A 16,098-nucleotide genomic window follows, 5' to 3' on the forward strand; every position below is an offset into this window, starting at 1 on the left:
TATAACCAGGCCTAAAAGGCTTTATTGTAATGTAGAAAATATTTTTTTCTTCACTAACACAATGATTATAAATCTATTGGCTAGTGCGGGACAGGAGACTGGTGAGGTTTTTAATTTTTCAATAATGTATTTATATGTAGACCCCTGGGGGACATTTCCACATTTTTTTCTTCTTCTAGTTTTCGCCTGTAACTGGGGCATCTGTAAGAGGAAAAGGACCCCCTGTGGGGGCAGATGTTTGATCAGAGCAGGACTGGGTCTGATTGGACCCAGCAGCTCTGATTAACATTGGTGCCAATGCTGGCTCCGCTTCAGCGCGTAATAAACCACATTTTCTTCTCCCTTGAGAACGTGTCCTACTCCTGAGGGCGCACTCACACATTCCGCTAGCGCACAGTGGGCGGGGCTCGGGCCGATCGCATATGTGTTTCCCGGGAAACGCATGCGATTAATAACCATATGCGATCGCCCCAAACTCCGCCCCCTGTGCGCTAGCGGCACGTTATGAACGCGGCGCTAGCGGAACGTGTGAACGCGCCCTGAGATTTACGCAGGCACAGAATAAAACTCCAAACCTGCTGAGGTCAGAAGCGGGAATGCTAGCGCAACAGGGGGAGTGAATAAATTATGGGACGAGGGACTCTGATGACATAGTCGGAGCACCCCAGACTAATTGGCATTAGGGTACGGCCACACATTTAGTGAGTTTCCAAGCGCAGCAGCGGCCTAAATGCATTTGCAGTGAAATTCATGCGATCGGTGACACACGTGGTGTTTTTGGTGCGTTTATTGCATTGCGTTTTTGCTTCCTTGTAAAACGCATCAGTTTTGCATATTGGCTTTTTGGATAAAGTGTCTTAACTTTGCGTTTTTGTGTCTCAGTTTTTGAGCTGCATTTTCATAGTGCTTTACAAAGTGGTTGCGTTTATGGCCTGCATTTTGAAACGCGCGCCACTACTTGCACAAACAGCAGGGGCAACAAGATGACCGCTTTTATTTTATTAATTCCATTAGAAACAGCAATGGATGCACATCAAGCCGTTAATGAGATCGGGCCGAGGCATGGGCCCCTGCACGAGCGATGCGCTTGTAAGCACAGCACCACTGGTACGTGTGACCAAACCCTGACAGCTGCAATGGCGGCACAAAGTTATACGAATTCCTGAGGAACATCTTTTTAGGACACGTATACATCAGTAAAACTGATGGTAGAAGTCCTTCTAAAGAGATATTCCCGCCAAACATAACAAAAAGGATTATGCCAACAGTGATGTCACAGTATATGTTTCTTAAAGGGGTTTTCCCACCAAATAAATTAGTACAGTCCCGATCGGGACCCCAGAAATGCCGTAGCAACTATCGGCGCCCCCGAAAACGGCCCAGGGGAGCTGATCGTGGGGGAAAGATCCCCAAAGGCATGTTATATGCGTCGGTTGCGCTGACCGCAGCATTTAACGGGTTAAAAAGAAACCCCAAACGGAGCCCACTCCGATCGCGGGTGTTACCCAGGGATGTCAGCGGTAGATTACCGCTGACATTCCGCGACCCCCGATGCAGTCTCGGCTCCTGTGCAGAGCTGAACCAGCATAGTCTCCACGCCGTAGCTCTACTGCACTGAGCGCTATTCGCAGGACCTAGCACAGTACAGCGCTAAGGGGTTAATGTATGTTAGGTTCATGCACTGTAGCTGTGTATTCTCTATATACAGGAGGGGATTATCTAGCAGCAGTGTATGATGTAGACGTAGGAACAGGTGTTTCACATCATATGACTACCATGTGCATTGCTCTTGTATTATCACTGAGTCATGTCTGTGGCATCACTATACTTGTTCTGGTTCTGTCACATCACGGTGAGCCCGAGGGTGCGTTCACATGCTGTTGTAAGAAGCAGTTTTTAATGCCAAAAGCAGGTTTGGATCATGATGGTTGAGAACATAACGTTTATCTCCTCCCTAAGGCTACATCCACATGGACGTATGAAAACGGCCGTATCCGTACTGTACCATTTTTTACGGATTACATACGGCCACATTCATTTCAATGGACAATATGTCTGACCATTTATATTGCCGTTGTTAACTCTGTTCCGTACCGTATAAAAATATAGAGCATGTCCTATTTTCTCCCGCATCACCCTAAGGCCCATTTCAACAAACAGGTAGGGGTGAGGAGGGCTCACTCCCACTCCCTTCTCCACCTGCCATTGTGCAACATGCAAAAAGCCTTTGTTCCCACGTCAAGCGTTTAGGGTACGTTCAAACGTTCAGGTTTTCAGATGTAGATTTTCCAAACCAGGAGTGGAGTGAAAAAAGGAGGAGCAACACCACTCAACAATAAGTCCCTCACCCATTTTCAACCACACCTGCTTTTGGCTTCAAAAACTGCATCTGAAAACCTGAATGCTCAAGCACACACTGAGGGTGATACCACACGTGGCGTTTTTTGGTCCGTTTTTAAGTATGCATTTTCAAGTCCTTTAAACGTATGCGTTTTAGACAGTTTTTCAAAATCATCTTAAGATTATTGGGGAAAACGGACAAAACCGTCAAATGTATGCTTAAAAACAGACTAAAAATGCCATGTGTGGCATCGCCCTTAGGAAGCACCTGAGGAAAAAGTAACCACCAAAAACAGATGCTATTAGACCTATGAAATAAGCAATACATATTTTTGCTAGTAAACAATCCACAATACATGTTGCTTGTTCCCAAGTGTTTAGGTCTAAATGCATCTGCCATCAGAAGATCCTCCCTGCTGAACTTGAATTGTGTTTCTAAATGTAATTCAAATGCAATGTGCGAACACAACCTTCTAGCAATATCTGCTCTTAAGTTAGCTTCTTATGCCCGTTTTTGTTGTTTTTTTTTTTTTTTTTAAATTAGGCAGATGAACGCAAGGGGCCTTTTTTCCCTCAAAAACAATGGAATATATGTCAGTGTCCTTGGTTTACAATACTTCAACCTGGTGGTGGATGCCCTTTAACCAAGGAATGCTACACTCAGCCATTTCTGTACACCATAGTGTCCTATAGACTCTTCCCCTGCTGCACTGACCGATATCCATGCCACAAGCGGCAAGACACGTCTGTGGCCGGATAAGGACTATGTGCCACAATATATACTGTAAAGCTTAACCCTTCCGTACTGCTGCAGTTTATGTTATGGGGGAGGGAGCAAGCTTTAGACACCCATTAAAGTGTATTGTATTTTTTGGCATCCCCGACCCCCAAAAAAACTGACCATGAGAAACCCTTTTAGAGGCAAAGTAACATAATATAATTATATATAACACTACAAAACTTACAAACTCAATACATTCCTCTTCTCACAGTCGCCAAACAGCCAGAATACAAAGTGTTCCCTTTACAAGTCATCACAGCTGGCATGTACATATGCATAGCTAACAGCATGGCACAAAACTATGTACAAAAGTCCAACCCCTCCATTCTCTTCAGGGGGCTCCATGGATTAAACTACTGCAGTCTCATCCTCTTCTCTGGAGGAGCTTTGGGGGTCGTCCCCTGAGGAGGTTTAACCGGTTCCTTTTCCTCTTGTTTTATCGTTTCGGCTGGTTGCTCTGGTTCCTTTTTGATTTGCTCAACTACAAATAACATAAAATAGAAGTTTTATTGTGACTTAACTTTTTACTGTTATATAATTGCACTTCAAACACTTTGTTTTCTCACCTTTTAGACATGGATGACCTAGCCATAAAACAGGCTGTCAATATCAGATCATCAATAACAGGACATTACCACCGTTCCCATCCCCAGTATTTTTCTGGAACTCTGCTTAAATTCTGGCATCTATCATCAAAATCCAGGGCAAGGGCACTTCATCATAGATCCAGGCACTGACTGGTCATCTAATATTTGTTATCCATGGCCTCCTTCCTTCTAGAATTAACTTAAAATATTATGCTATGCTTTCTGATGTGCTAGATTACACAGGCCAAGGGAGGAGGGAGAGACATTTTTCTGCTCATTGTAACAGCCTGTGAATCTGCATTCACCACAGTGCCTGGATCTGTGTGTAAAGTGTCCCTGGCTTATCCATGCTTGCCCTCACCCCAACCCCCAAAAGCACTAGTCATTCAGCAGGTACAGTATTCTTTATAAACTGCTAATTGGCTGGAAATGCCTATTACCAAAGGATAAATGATTGAGGATTACATTTTGGGATCCACGCCTGGCACCCTGTTAATGAGAGCAGGGATCTTGCATAATAAAAGTCTATAAGCAGCTTTCATTCATTTTATTTCAGTCTCAGAAAACCCAGGGTTAACAATCATTGGAGGTTGCATAGACCTAGAGGGCGCGTTCACAGGTTGCGTTTTGACCTGCGTTTTCATTGCGTTTGAAACGCATATACAATAGCTGAGGAGGGGTGATTTGCCTAATTACATCACTGTTAACATTTCCGTTTACAAAACGCATTGTAAACGCGATGTTAACACATGCGTTAACATTGCGTTTACAAACGTAAACGGTAATGTAATTAGGCAAATCACCTCTCATCAGCTGTTGTATATGCGTTTCAAACACAATGAAAACGCGACCAAAACGCAACGTGTGAACGCGCCCAGATAGTTTTTAGTGACATCACTGACATATAGAATAAAGAGAATAAACACTTACCAGGCACTGGTTTCTCTCCAGTTTTTTGCTGCAACATAAAGCACAGTACACGTAAGTGTCATATACATGTAGACCATTGTACCTTCCTATCAGGCATGTCAGCTCATGCATGTTCATAAAATAAAGAGGTAACAAACCATCTCTGAAATTGCTTAAATTGATCAGATAATAACAGAGACAAAGGCAGCAAAAACTATGGATGTAGAATCCATAGCAAGTAAAAAGAATTTTCTTGTATAATCTATTGATGCAGATTGTTTGCAAAAGTTAATCTCTGCCTCCCCAAAAAAATTCTAACTAAAACCAAGTCACAAACCAGACAATTACATTTTACTTCCTATTCTTTGCAATGCAAGTTAAGAAACTGTGCAGAAAAATACAAGGGACTGAGCACATTAATTATATGATATTGTGTTAAGGAGAATGAGCTGGTAAGAGTGATGTATGTTAGGCTTCTTGCCCCTGAGCGAGTTTGATGTGTTGAACTTGCACCAAACCTTCATCATGTACTTGCTGCAATGTCCAGCCCAAACACTCAGAAACCAGAACTGAACTCCGCACGCCAATTCAGTTCCGGAGCATTTGGGACGGACATTGTAGCAAGTGCGCTGCAAGTTCCACACATCAAACTTACTTGTGGGTTAGAGGTCTAAGGCCGGTGTCACACGTGGAGTTTTGAATCCGTTTTTGGGCCGTTTTTAAGCAGTCCATTAAAAATTGCATGCATTCTTTGAAAACGCGTCCGTTTTTGACCCGTTTTAATTAAGATAATTGGTAAAACCAGACCAAAAAAAATGCATGCATGCGTTTAACGGACTGCTTAAAAACGGCCTAAAAACGGGTTCAAAACGCCACGTGTGCTGCCGACCTCAGGCTTCTTTCACACGTTCACTTTTTCAGATGTAGTTTTTGATGTCAAAACCAGGAGTGGAGTGAAAACAGAGAAGGTACAGTTTCACTCAATGATATGTTTCTACCCATTATGATCCACACCTGCTTTAGACTTCAAAAACCGCACCCTCAGGTCTTCTGTTTGTTCCACCACTTCTGTTTTTTTTCAACAGGGACCTAATTTTCACCAAAGTCAGGTTGCAGAACCCCATTACACCTGAATTGCAAATTTACCTTTCAGTCTTTTATAAGCATTTGCAAAACAATATAATTGTATGTTATAACTTACCTTGTGCCATGACAGAATCATCTGTGTAGTTCTAGGGGTTGGGCTTTGGTTTGGATGCATTTCAAAAAACAACATGTGACTTGTTTGTGCTGAAAACTCCTCCCTCCCCCACTGATGTCAGCTAACCAGGCTCTGAGCTCTGTGAAGGAGCAGGAGGGAGGAGCTATACAGGAGCACAAAGGTGAGGGCTGAGGAGTTTGCAGCACAAACAAGTCACTTGTTTTTTTAAATGCATCTAATCCAAAGCCCAACCCCTGGGACTAAACAAAGGATTCTGTCAGTGTTCAAGATAAGTTATAACACACAAATATACTGTAATGCAAATGCTACAGAAAGACATTTGCGATGCAGCTGTGATGGGCTTTTGCAACCTGTCTTTGGTGAAATTGAGGTCCCTGGTGACAGGTTCCCTTTAAAGTGACTATACAGAGATGATGTAAAATGGAAAGACTTTCAGGCCGCCTTCACATTGCTTTTTTGAAACACATTACAACAGCTGAGGAGAGGTATTAACTTAATAACTGTTAAAATGTGCGTTTACAAAAAGCAATGTTAATGTACGCCTTAACGCAGGCGGTTTGTTAATGTAATGTTAACTTCTTAACATTGCGATAATGGTTGCCATTTCTAAATGCAAATGTTAGTGGTAATGTAATTAGGCCAATCACCTCTCCATAGCCATTGCAATGTGTTCAAAACGCAGCAGGTGAATGCGCCCTCACCTGTTCTGTGTGTTCCACCACTCCAGGGGATTACTCACTTTAACCCCTTAAGGACGCAGCCATTTTGTAGCTTAAGGCTCAGCCCGATTTTTTGGATTCTGACCTGCGTCGCTTTATATGGTTATAACTTTTGAACACTGTTACGTATCAAAACGATTTTGAGATTGTTTTTTCCCCACATGTTGTACTTCATTTTAGTGGTAAATATTGGCTGATAAGTTTTGCGTTTACTTACAAAAAAAAAGCAAATATGATAAATTTTTTGAAAAATTTGCCATTTTCGAAATTCAAAATCATTGCGTTTTCAGGCAGATAGATTTACCACCTAAATAAGTTGCTGAATAACATTTCCCATTTGTCTACTTTACATTTTCATAATTTCTGAAATGTTTGGATAATTTATTTTGATGTCACGCGGCTTGCAAATAGAATATCGCTTTTCCGGATTTTCAGAAATGACTATTTTGGGGATAAATACAGTTTTGAATGAAATTTTACATATTTAGCATCAAAACCCCCAATATAACCAACCCATTCTCAAATCTGCACCCCTCAAACTATCAGAAACAGCATTTACAAAGATTGTTAACCCCTTGAGATCTTCATAGTAATTGAATCAAAATGGAGGTGAAATTTAGAATGGTCAAATTGTTCCCTTATACGTTCATTTAGCACTAAAATTTACACATTTCCAAAATATAAAAAGAGAAAACCCACCATACAATTTGTTCTACAATTTCTCCTGAGTACAAAGACCCCCCACATGTGGCCATTACTTGTGTTATGGGGGCACAGCGAGGCGCAGAAGGGAAGGAGCACCCTGCAGCTGCCAGGATTTTAGTTTCCTCATTGGCCCCTTTTGAAGGCTATAAAATTTTCGCTTTTTCGTTATTTGGGCCATGTGATGCCATTTTTTTTGCGCGATGAGATGCTTTTTCCATTGTTACCATTTTGGGGTTAGTATCACCTATTGTTGAAAATTTAGGAACTTTTTTTGAGGGCAGGAGTAGAAAAGCATCAATTCTGTACTGGATTTTTTACTTCTTTTTTTTTTGGTGTTCACCGTATAGACTAATAATCATATTATCTTCATTCTATGGGTCGATACGATTACGGGGATACCAGACATGAATATATTTTCTTACGTTTTACTAAATTTGTCAAACAAAACCCTAATGTGGGGAAAAATCTATCATTTATGTATTGCCGTCTTCCAAGTGGCATAACATTGTTACTTTTTTGGCTACGGAGCTGGTTGATGGCTTATTTTTTGCGGGACATGTTGTACTTTGCACCAGTATCATGTCGGAGTACACATGGTTTTTTGATCACATTTTATAGCATTTTTTGTGGGATTGAATAGCTAAAAATCATAATTTTTGGAAGGTTTATAGCAGTTTTTTTTTACGGCGTTTATCGTGGGGGTTCAATAATGATTTACTTGTATTCTACGGGTTGTTACGGACGCGGTGATACTATATATGTGGGGTTTTTGTTATGATTTAGACTTTTTTGGGGTTATATGTCTCTTTATATGTTATGGGGCTTATGGGCATTTTTATTGATTTATTACTTTATTTTTTATTGAATAACATTTTTTTTTTAACTTTTTCACTTTTTCCACCATGGGAAATGACCAAGCAATCATCTGATTGCTTGTTCATGATAATACTCTGCAATAATCATGTATTGCAGAGTATTATCAGTGTCAGCCTATGCACTTGCATAGGCTGGCACTATGCCAGTAAGATGACGTCACAGACGCCATCTTACTGGCAGTGCCTGCAGGTAACTCTGGGGTCCAGATCGGACCCCAGAGTTACTATAGCAACGATCGGCGCCCCCCGAAAACGGTTCGGGGGGGCCGATCGTGGGGGAAAGACACCCCAGAGACATGTTAGATGCCGCGGTCGTGCTGACCGCGGCATTTAACGGGTTACACACCCGCGATCGGAGCCGACTCCGATCGCGGGTGTTACACTGGGGTGCCGGCTATTAGTTACAGCCGGCACCCCGTGTTTCCCCATGCCGGTTCGGCTCTGATCCAGAGCCGAGCCGGCATAAGCGCCGTGGCGGATATATCCGCCACTGAGCGCTAAGTCACTGCGCTCCGTGGCGGATATATCCGCCACGGAGCGTGAAGGGGTTAAAAGATGCAAATAACTGAAGACCTAACAGAGGTGTGAACTGAGCCTTACAGGGCAGAACGAGTTACAACAGTAAGATAATATGACTCACAAATTCACACATTTGCTTCCTTCTGACAAGTTCAGAACTTACCTGAATAAATTTAGGAGGGAATTTATGCCGCAGTTCTAGCAGTAAAGAGTCTACTCTCTGCCTCTGGAAGAAGGAGCTGGCTTCTTCCTTCTTTTTCGTCTTTGGTTTGGCTTTATCTTTAATAAGAAGTAACGAAAAGTACAATGTTAGCCGAAAATTGCACTGAATTGTGAGGTACCTATTTTTAGGTCTAATGTTTTTCCTGCCTCAATCACTCTATACTAAGGAATTTTCAATGTGTATTTCTATGCCAAAACTATATTCAGACTCAGTCCTGGGTTTGGCTTGGGGGGAAAAAAAAAAAAAACCTGCAGGGTGTAAAGAGAAATGGAGAATAACACAATAGCGCAATGCCAGACACGATAGGAAAACCATAAATAATAGTATAATAGTAATATTGAGTTTGGTACTTCAGTTTAGTGGTACATAATGGACCGTGGACATCATATCACTGATGCAGATTCCCGGTAACTTTACACACGCTCCATTTTACACAGACAGAACAAGATCGCTTGGCGCATTCCCTTCCCACCGATTACCTTCTCCTTTTTGCATTAAACTTTATGTCTCGGTGTACGGAGCTTTACAAGAGCTTATTTTCTGCACAAATTGTATTTCCCAGTACATGACTTGGAAAATTAAATACCACCATTAGAAAGCTTTGCAAATTACTTCTCCCCTTTATTCTTTGGGTTGGTGCAATTATGGGGATAGCGAATTGATATAAAATGTTTTAAAAAAAATTAAAAACTTTTTTTTTTTTTTGTTTTCCATGTTCTGACGCTAATAACTTTTTCATACTTTGGTGTATTGCATCACTTTACACAGGACAAGATAATGTTTAAAATTATACCATTTGTCAGACTGTACTACCTTTTGATCACTTTTATCAAAATAATGAGTCATGTGTAACAGATCTTCAGAAATTGCAAGTGGATCCCCAATGACATCATGCTAAGTGACAATCAAGAGAGATGGAGGCGCGATTAGCCACTGGCATGTAAAGGGTAAACACACGCAATTAGTGCAATCTCTAGGCATTGGTGCTGCACTATGCAGTAAACACCCAGTCTGCACGGAGAGCCCCCTCCATACACCACTTGCTACAATGCCACTGCTACTAACAATTGATGATGTCATGGCTTATTTACAACCCCAATCTACTTGTCTAGAACACTCCACATAACAAAATAATAATGTACGATACCTCTTTCCTCCTGGTCTTTAAAGTGCCACCAATAGCCTTTAGAAGGATGATACCGACAGTAGGACATTGCTTCATCAAATGCTGACTGGATCCCATGAATCGCAGTAAGCTTGGGGAAAAAAAAAAAAATCACATAAGTAATTGTATTTTTTAGAAGATTAAAAAACCCTGATATAATCACTTAGACTATCCATATATGCATCTTACAGCTCTCGAGTTGATAACCGATCCAAGGTCTGGAGCCTGGTAGATCACCCCTGCTATGATATAGTAGTCAGCCAGCGGTATAGCTGCAAAAAGTTGAATACACATTTAATAGATAATCATCTATACAAATTTTAAACTACATTCTATAGCAGTGATGGTGAATCTTTTAGAGGCTAAGTGCCCAAACTTCAACCAAAAGCCACTTATTCATTGCAAAGTGCCAGCACAGCAATTTAAGCAGCAATTTATTTCTTTGACAACTTTCAATTGTTCACCCAATGCACCAATGCAGTTGAAAGGAGGAGGGCAAATTCATCTATCAAAGATTCTTTGAGTCCTGTCTGGGGAACTTCATTCTGGGGTGATGACCTGGGTGCTCACAGAGAGGGCTCAGAATGCCGCCTCTGGCACCCCTGCCATAGGTTCGCCACCACTAGATGGAAGTCCATTAACCAGAAATATGATATAAGGACTTCCCAATAGCTGCCAAACTTCATCTACTTATGCAGTAAGATTTATCTCTAGTACTATTATGCTGTGACAGGCTGCCCAAGTGTCAGACACCCAGATGTCAGCAACAAATGGTGTTACTATCCACAGTATATTACTTCCGTTAAGATATACCTTAAGTTTACATCAAACTACATAGACACCCATATATCATGCCTTGCACAAAGCATTAAAAAAATTGCATTACTTAGCGTGTGGTTTGATTTTCTGCCACTTTTCTGAAAAGTTGCATGGTAGGGCACACAGCGGGCAAGGGGATAGACGCCCTGAGCTGCCAAATTTTCTATAGTCTGTGCCAGATTAACAACAAAGGTTACAGGTCAAATCTACACCAGGTCTCACCTAAGGCTGTAAGTTCTTAGTAATTCCAGTGCGTCGACATTGAGGAATATCAAAACTGGTGAGCAATGTGCCAGTGTTAATAAATTCCCCCTAGGGAGTAGTTCTCAGGATTGGTACAATGTACAGTGGGGAAAAAATGGATTTAGTCAGCCACCAATTGTGCAAGTTCTCCCACATAAAGAGAAAGGCCTGTAATTTACATCTTAGCTAGATCTCAACTATGAGAGACAAATAAGAAAAGAAAAAAAAAAAAGCCAGAAAATCACATGGTCTGATTTTTAAAGAATGATTGGCACACACTGTTGCCGTTATGTTGGCCTATTCCTCCATGTAGATCTCCTCTAGAGCAGTGTCGCTGAGCAAAAGACTTTCAGCGCCCTCTAAAGGTTTTCTCTGGGGATTAGTTCTGGAGACTTGTTGGCCACTCAAAGACCTTGAAATGCTTCTTATGAAGCCCCTCTTTCGTTGCCCTGGCATTGTGATTGGGTTCATCATCATGCTGAATAAACTAGCCATGTTTCATCTTCAATGCCCTTGCTGATGAAAGGAGGTTTGCACTCAAAATCTCACGCAACATGGCCTCATTCATTCCTTCATCTACACTGATAAATAGTCCTGGTCCCTTTGCAGTGAAAGAGCCCCTTGTCATGATGTTGCCACCCCATGCTTCACAGTAGGTCTGGTGTTCTTTGAATGCAAATCAGCAAAATTTCTTCTGATCCATATGACATTCTCTCAATCCTCTTCTGAAACATCCAAATGCTCTCTAGAAAACTTCATGTGGACCCAGATCTGTACTGGCTCAAGCAGGGGGACACACTGCAGGATCCAAGTCCCTTTGGTGTAGTACGTTATTGTCGGGAGCCTTTGTTACGTTGGTCCCAGCTTTTTGTAGGTCATTTGCTAGGTCTCCCCGTGTTGGTTGTGGGATTCTGGCTCACCGTTCATGTGATCATTTTGACCCCACAGGATGAGATCTTGCATGGAGCCTATGATGGAGGGAGATTATCAGTGTCTTGTATGTCCCTTTTCTAATTATTGCTCCCACAGGTGATTTATTCACACCAACCTGCTGCCTATTGCAGATTCAGTCTTCCCAGCCTGGTGCAGGTCTACAATTTTGTTTCTGACGTCCTTCGACAGCTCTTTGATATTCACCATATTGGAGATCGGAGTGTGACAATTTGAGATTGTGGACATGTGTCTTATATACTGATAACAATTTCAAACAGGAGCCATAACTAAAAGGTAAAGAGTGGAGGACAGAGGAGCCTCTTAAAGTTACAGGTCTGCAAGAACCAGAAATCTTGCTTGTGTGTAGGTGACCAAATACTTATTTACCACAATTATTTGCAAATAAATTCTTTAAAAATCAGACAATATGATTTTCTGGATTTGTTTACACATGTCTCTCATAGTCGAGGTATACCTATGATGTCAATTACAGGCCTCATCTTTTTAAGTGGGAGAACCTGCACAATTAGTGGATAAATACTATTTATCTCCCCTCTATGTCCATGGTCATTCAGTATAACAGAAACTCACCCTGTGTAGGAGACTGCCTCTGCTGCTTCCTTATGATGAATAATATTGGCTCTTGTGCGTGCAGCAAAATATACTCCACTCCAACCATCTGACTGCGATAGACATGAAACAAAATTATTAGCAATAAACGGATTGTAGTGATGCTCTAAATACAGGCACTTTAATACAATAAAGAACATATATTGTGAATCAGTAATACAATCTTATGATCTGGATCATTGCCTTTAGCCATGGAAGCATCATATACATCATTTTTTAAAGCGGCAGGCCAATCCGTGTAAGGCCAGCGGCACAAATCAGAGACCATGCACTGGATGGAACAACCACTGTGCCAGGGATAGGACTTCAACACTCAAAAGTGATACATAATACAGGAGATACCCGCTTCCCCTCTGTGGTCATGATTACAGTTTGACACTGCTGTTTTGCTGGGAAGCTGGGACTCCAGGCAATAACCCCCCCCCCCCTATATCACTACATGATAATACAATTTCTACATATCTCATTCACACTAAGAAAAAAAAAAACCTTCAGCAGAAAATGATTGCCACTGTGCATTCACAACCCACAGACATTTAGCTACTCCCTATTCTAAGTGCAGAATTCAACTGTTGCAATGCAAAGCTTCAGATTTATCTCCTACAACTCCTATACTCAAGCGTTATCCATGCTAATTTCCAATGCTTCCATAGTAGAAATTGGCTGAACCCAGAGGTCGCACTAACATTTTTCCAGAAGGGTAAAAATACTCCTCTCACCATTTTTGAGGAGTATTTTTACCCGAGGAGGAGTATGAAAATTTCGGTAGCACACTGCGCACACAGCACACACTACACTGCGCACACACTACACTCACACACTGCGCACACAGCACACACTACACTCACACACTGCGCACACAGCACACACTACACACTGCACTCACACTACACTCACACACTGCGCACACACTACACTCACTACACTCACACACTGCGCACACAGCACACAGCACACACTACACACTACACTCACACACTGCGCACACAGCACACACTACACTCACACACTGCGCACACACTACACTCACACACTGCGCACACAGCACACTCACACACTGCGCACACAGCACACTCACACACTGCGCACACAGCACACACTACACTCACACACTGCGCACACAGCACACACTACACTCACACACTGCGCACACAGCACACTACACTCACACAGCACACTACACTCACACAGCACACTACACTCACACAGCACACTACACTCACACAGCACACTACACTCACACAGCACACTACACTCACACAGAACACTACACTCACACAGAACACTACACTCACACAGAACACTACACTCACACTGCACTGCACACACAGAACACTACACCTACAATCACACACTCACCCGTCCGGATCTGCGGGCAGGTAGAGATGGAGCAGGACAGGGAGCAGCAGCCCCGCTGTCCACAGGTATCGCGGGGCCTGCGCTCTCGCTCCGGAGCGCTGCTGACACAGATCACTGTGTCAAGTGTCGCGCTGAGCGGTCCGGCGCGCGCTGTGATCGCGCGACATTTACCTCTTTTGCAGCGCGCGCCGAGCCGCTCAGCCTGCGCGCTGCAAGGAATAATTGCCAAGCGTAACTTTACGCATGGCAATTATTTTGGGGGGTAATGGCGCCTCATCACGCGTCTATGACGCGTGGTGAGGCGTTAATGCGACCTCTGGCTGAACCCATACTTGACCTATCACTCCACCCACAATAGGTCCCCCATTTTCTTGTATTGGTGGGGGACTCAGCTGCTGGAACCCCAATGATAACATTATCATCCCCCATCAGCGATAATGACCAAACTCGTATAAACACCAGCAGACTATCGCACGTCTGCATAAAAGAAGAGCGGCTCACTCCATATTCAGTCAAGAAGAAAGTGCATGTTTATGGGAACTTGAGGACTAAAATGAGTTGGTATAAGCACATATGTGCTGCCCCTTACAATAGCATTACTACAAGCCAGCAGCACTTACTTCAGATGATCTAGAGTTAACCTCTGCATCTTAACAACTTCATTATTGCACGTCCTGTCATAGAAGGGGTTACTCCTCTCTGAGAAATAGTCCAGAACAGTCCCTGTGTTTAATATGGGGATCCAGGAGCTGTCCACCCAGGAGATGCTCAGCAGGTTATCTGTAATATGAAGACATAGATCAGACAATAAGAGCACAGCAATGCACACAAAAACTATAGGGACAAGCTTCATATTGATATTTTATGCGGCCTTGGTTAAATTCTGTACCACAAAACCCTAATGTTTAATCCCAAGTCTAAGTCACATCACTAAAGTAAGGAAAAGCCCTGCACTATGGGGCACATCAGCCATCATAGATTCCATAGTAAAACCACTACATTGTGGGCATTTTCTGCTTTGAGTTGTCTATGCTGTAGCTTTATCTCACTAAGGAGTCTCAGGCCTCAAAACTGAAGGAAAAACTGCATCTTGTCTAGACAGAGTCCTATAAGGCTGCGGTTCTCCACTAGAGCTCATAGAGATAATAGGATAAGCAGTAAGAGCCGTGACAGGAGGGCTGTATAGCGCAGCGCAGGATTACACTACAAGTCACAGCAGTCATGTATACCGCTAAACAGGCGATAGATACTTGCCTCTGATATCCACGGCCGCCATGCTGAAACGCAACACAACTGTCCACTTCAGGAAACCGGCAATAATCTGTAAATAGATCGGCAACCTGAATACCACTTCCGGTATAATCGTCGGCGGCCATTTTGTCGGAGACTGTTCCCATTACAATAGAGCGCGTCAGGTCAAGATATCCGCCTCTTGCTCCCAGACGAGTGCATCTAGATGTAGTTTTGCCTCTATCAATTGTATCACTGAAGTATAGGGTGTCTGTTATATGGGGATTTAGAGCGCCCTCTGGACGTTGGAAGACAAACTGTGTCATCAATAATTACCATGGTGTTAAACATGTGACGATTTTGTGGGCATATACTAGGCAAAACTTAATATCAATAATGTTTAACTACATCCCAATGTTCACAATGCGCCACAGAAAATTTACTGCACAGTAAAAATCTCCTCTTAGTGCCCTCTTCTCCCCTCATATTGGGGCTCATTTACTAAGGGTTGGGCGCTTCACTTTTGTCAGACCTTGCATGTTCTCCATGGCTAAAACGGCTTGCACAGGTATTTAAGAAGTGCCTAAGCTGCTATTGTGTCACACGTGCTGCGCTGGCTTCCATGTGACGCAAATTAGGGGGTGTGCCGGCTGACGGTTTGACTGATTCTGAGCGAGCGCCCTATTTAACCTGCACCTGCAAATTGTGTCACACTCTATATTTAAGATGCACCACAAAACAGATGGTGAACTCTTTCGGACCTGAGCGGGGAAGCGACACATTCATGATTTCTGGCGCACAATCTTAGTGATTCGCCGCACGCTGCATTTTTAGACTGA

The 16,098-nt window shown here is 42.7% G+C and overlaps 1 protein-coding gene across 1 annotated transcript; it reads right to left on the bottom strand.

Moving 5' to 3' along the window:
* Positions 1-3,253: 3,253 nt before the first annotated feature.
* On the bottom strand, positions 3,254-15,467 carry MED6 (mediator complex subunit 6). Its single transcript, XM_072115593.1, has 8 exons — positions 15,284-15,467; positions 14,650-14,809; positions 12,632-12,723; positions 10,235-10,317; positions 10,028-10,136; positions 8,821-8,936; positions 4,639-4,666; positions 3,254-3,602 (listed from the first exon to the last, which is right to left on the bottom strand). Exons 1-8 carry the CDS (start codon positions 15,303-15,305, stop codon positions 3,475-3,477), a joined length of 738 nt encoding a protein of 245 aa, XP_071971694.1. The 5' UTR covers positions 15,306-15,467; the 3' UTR covers positions 3,254-3,474.
* Positions 15,468-16,098: the final 631 nt, after the last annotated feature.

Source organism: Engystomops pustulosus, chromosome 7 (genome assembly GCF_040894005.1).
Source record: "Engystomops pustulosus chromosome 7, aEngPut4.maternal, whole genome shotgun sequence".
Lineage (NCBI taxonomy): Eukaryota > Metazoa > Chordata > Amphibia > Anura > Leptodactylidae > Engystomops > Engystomops pustulosus.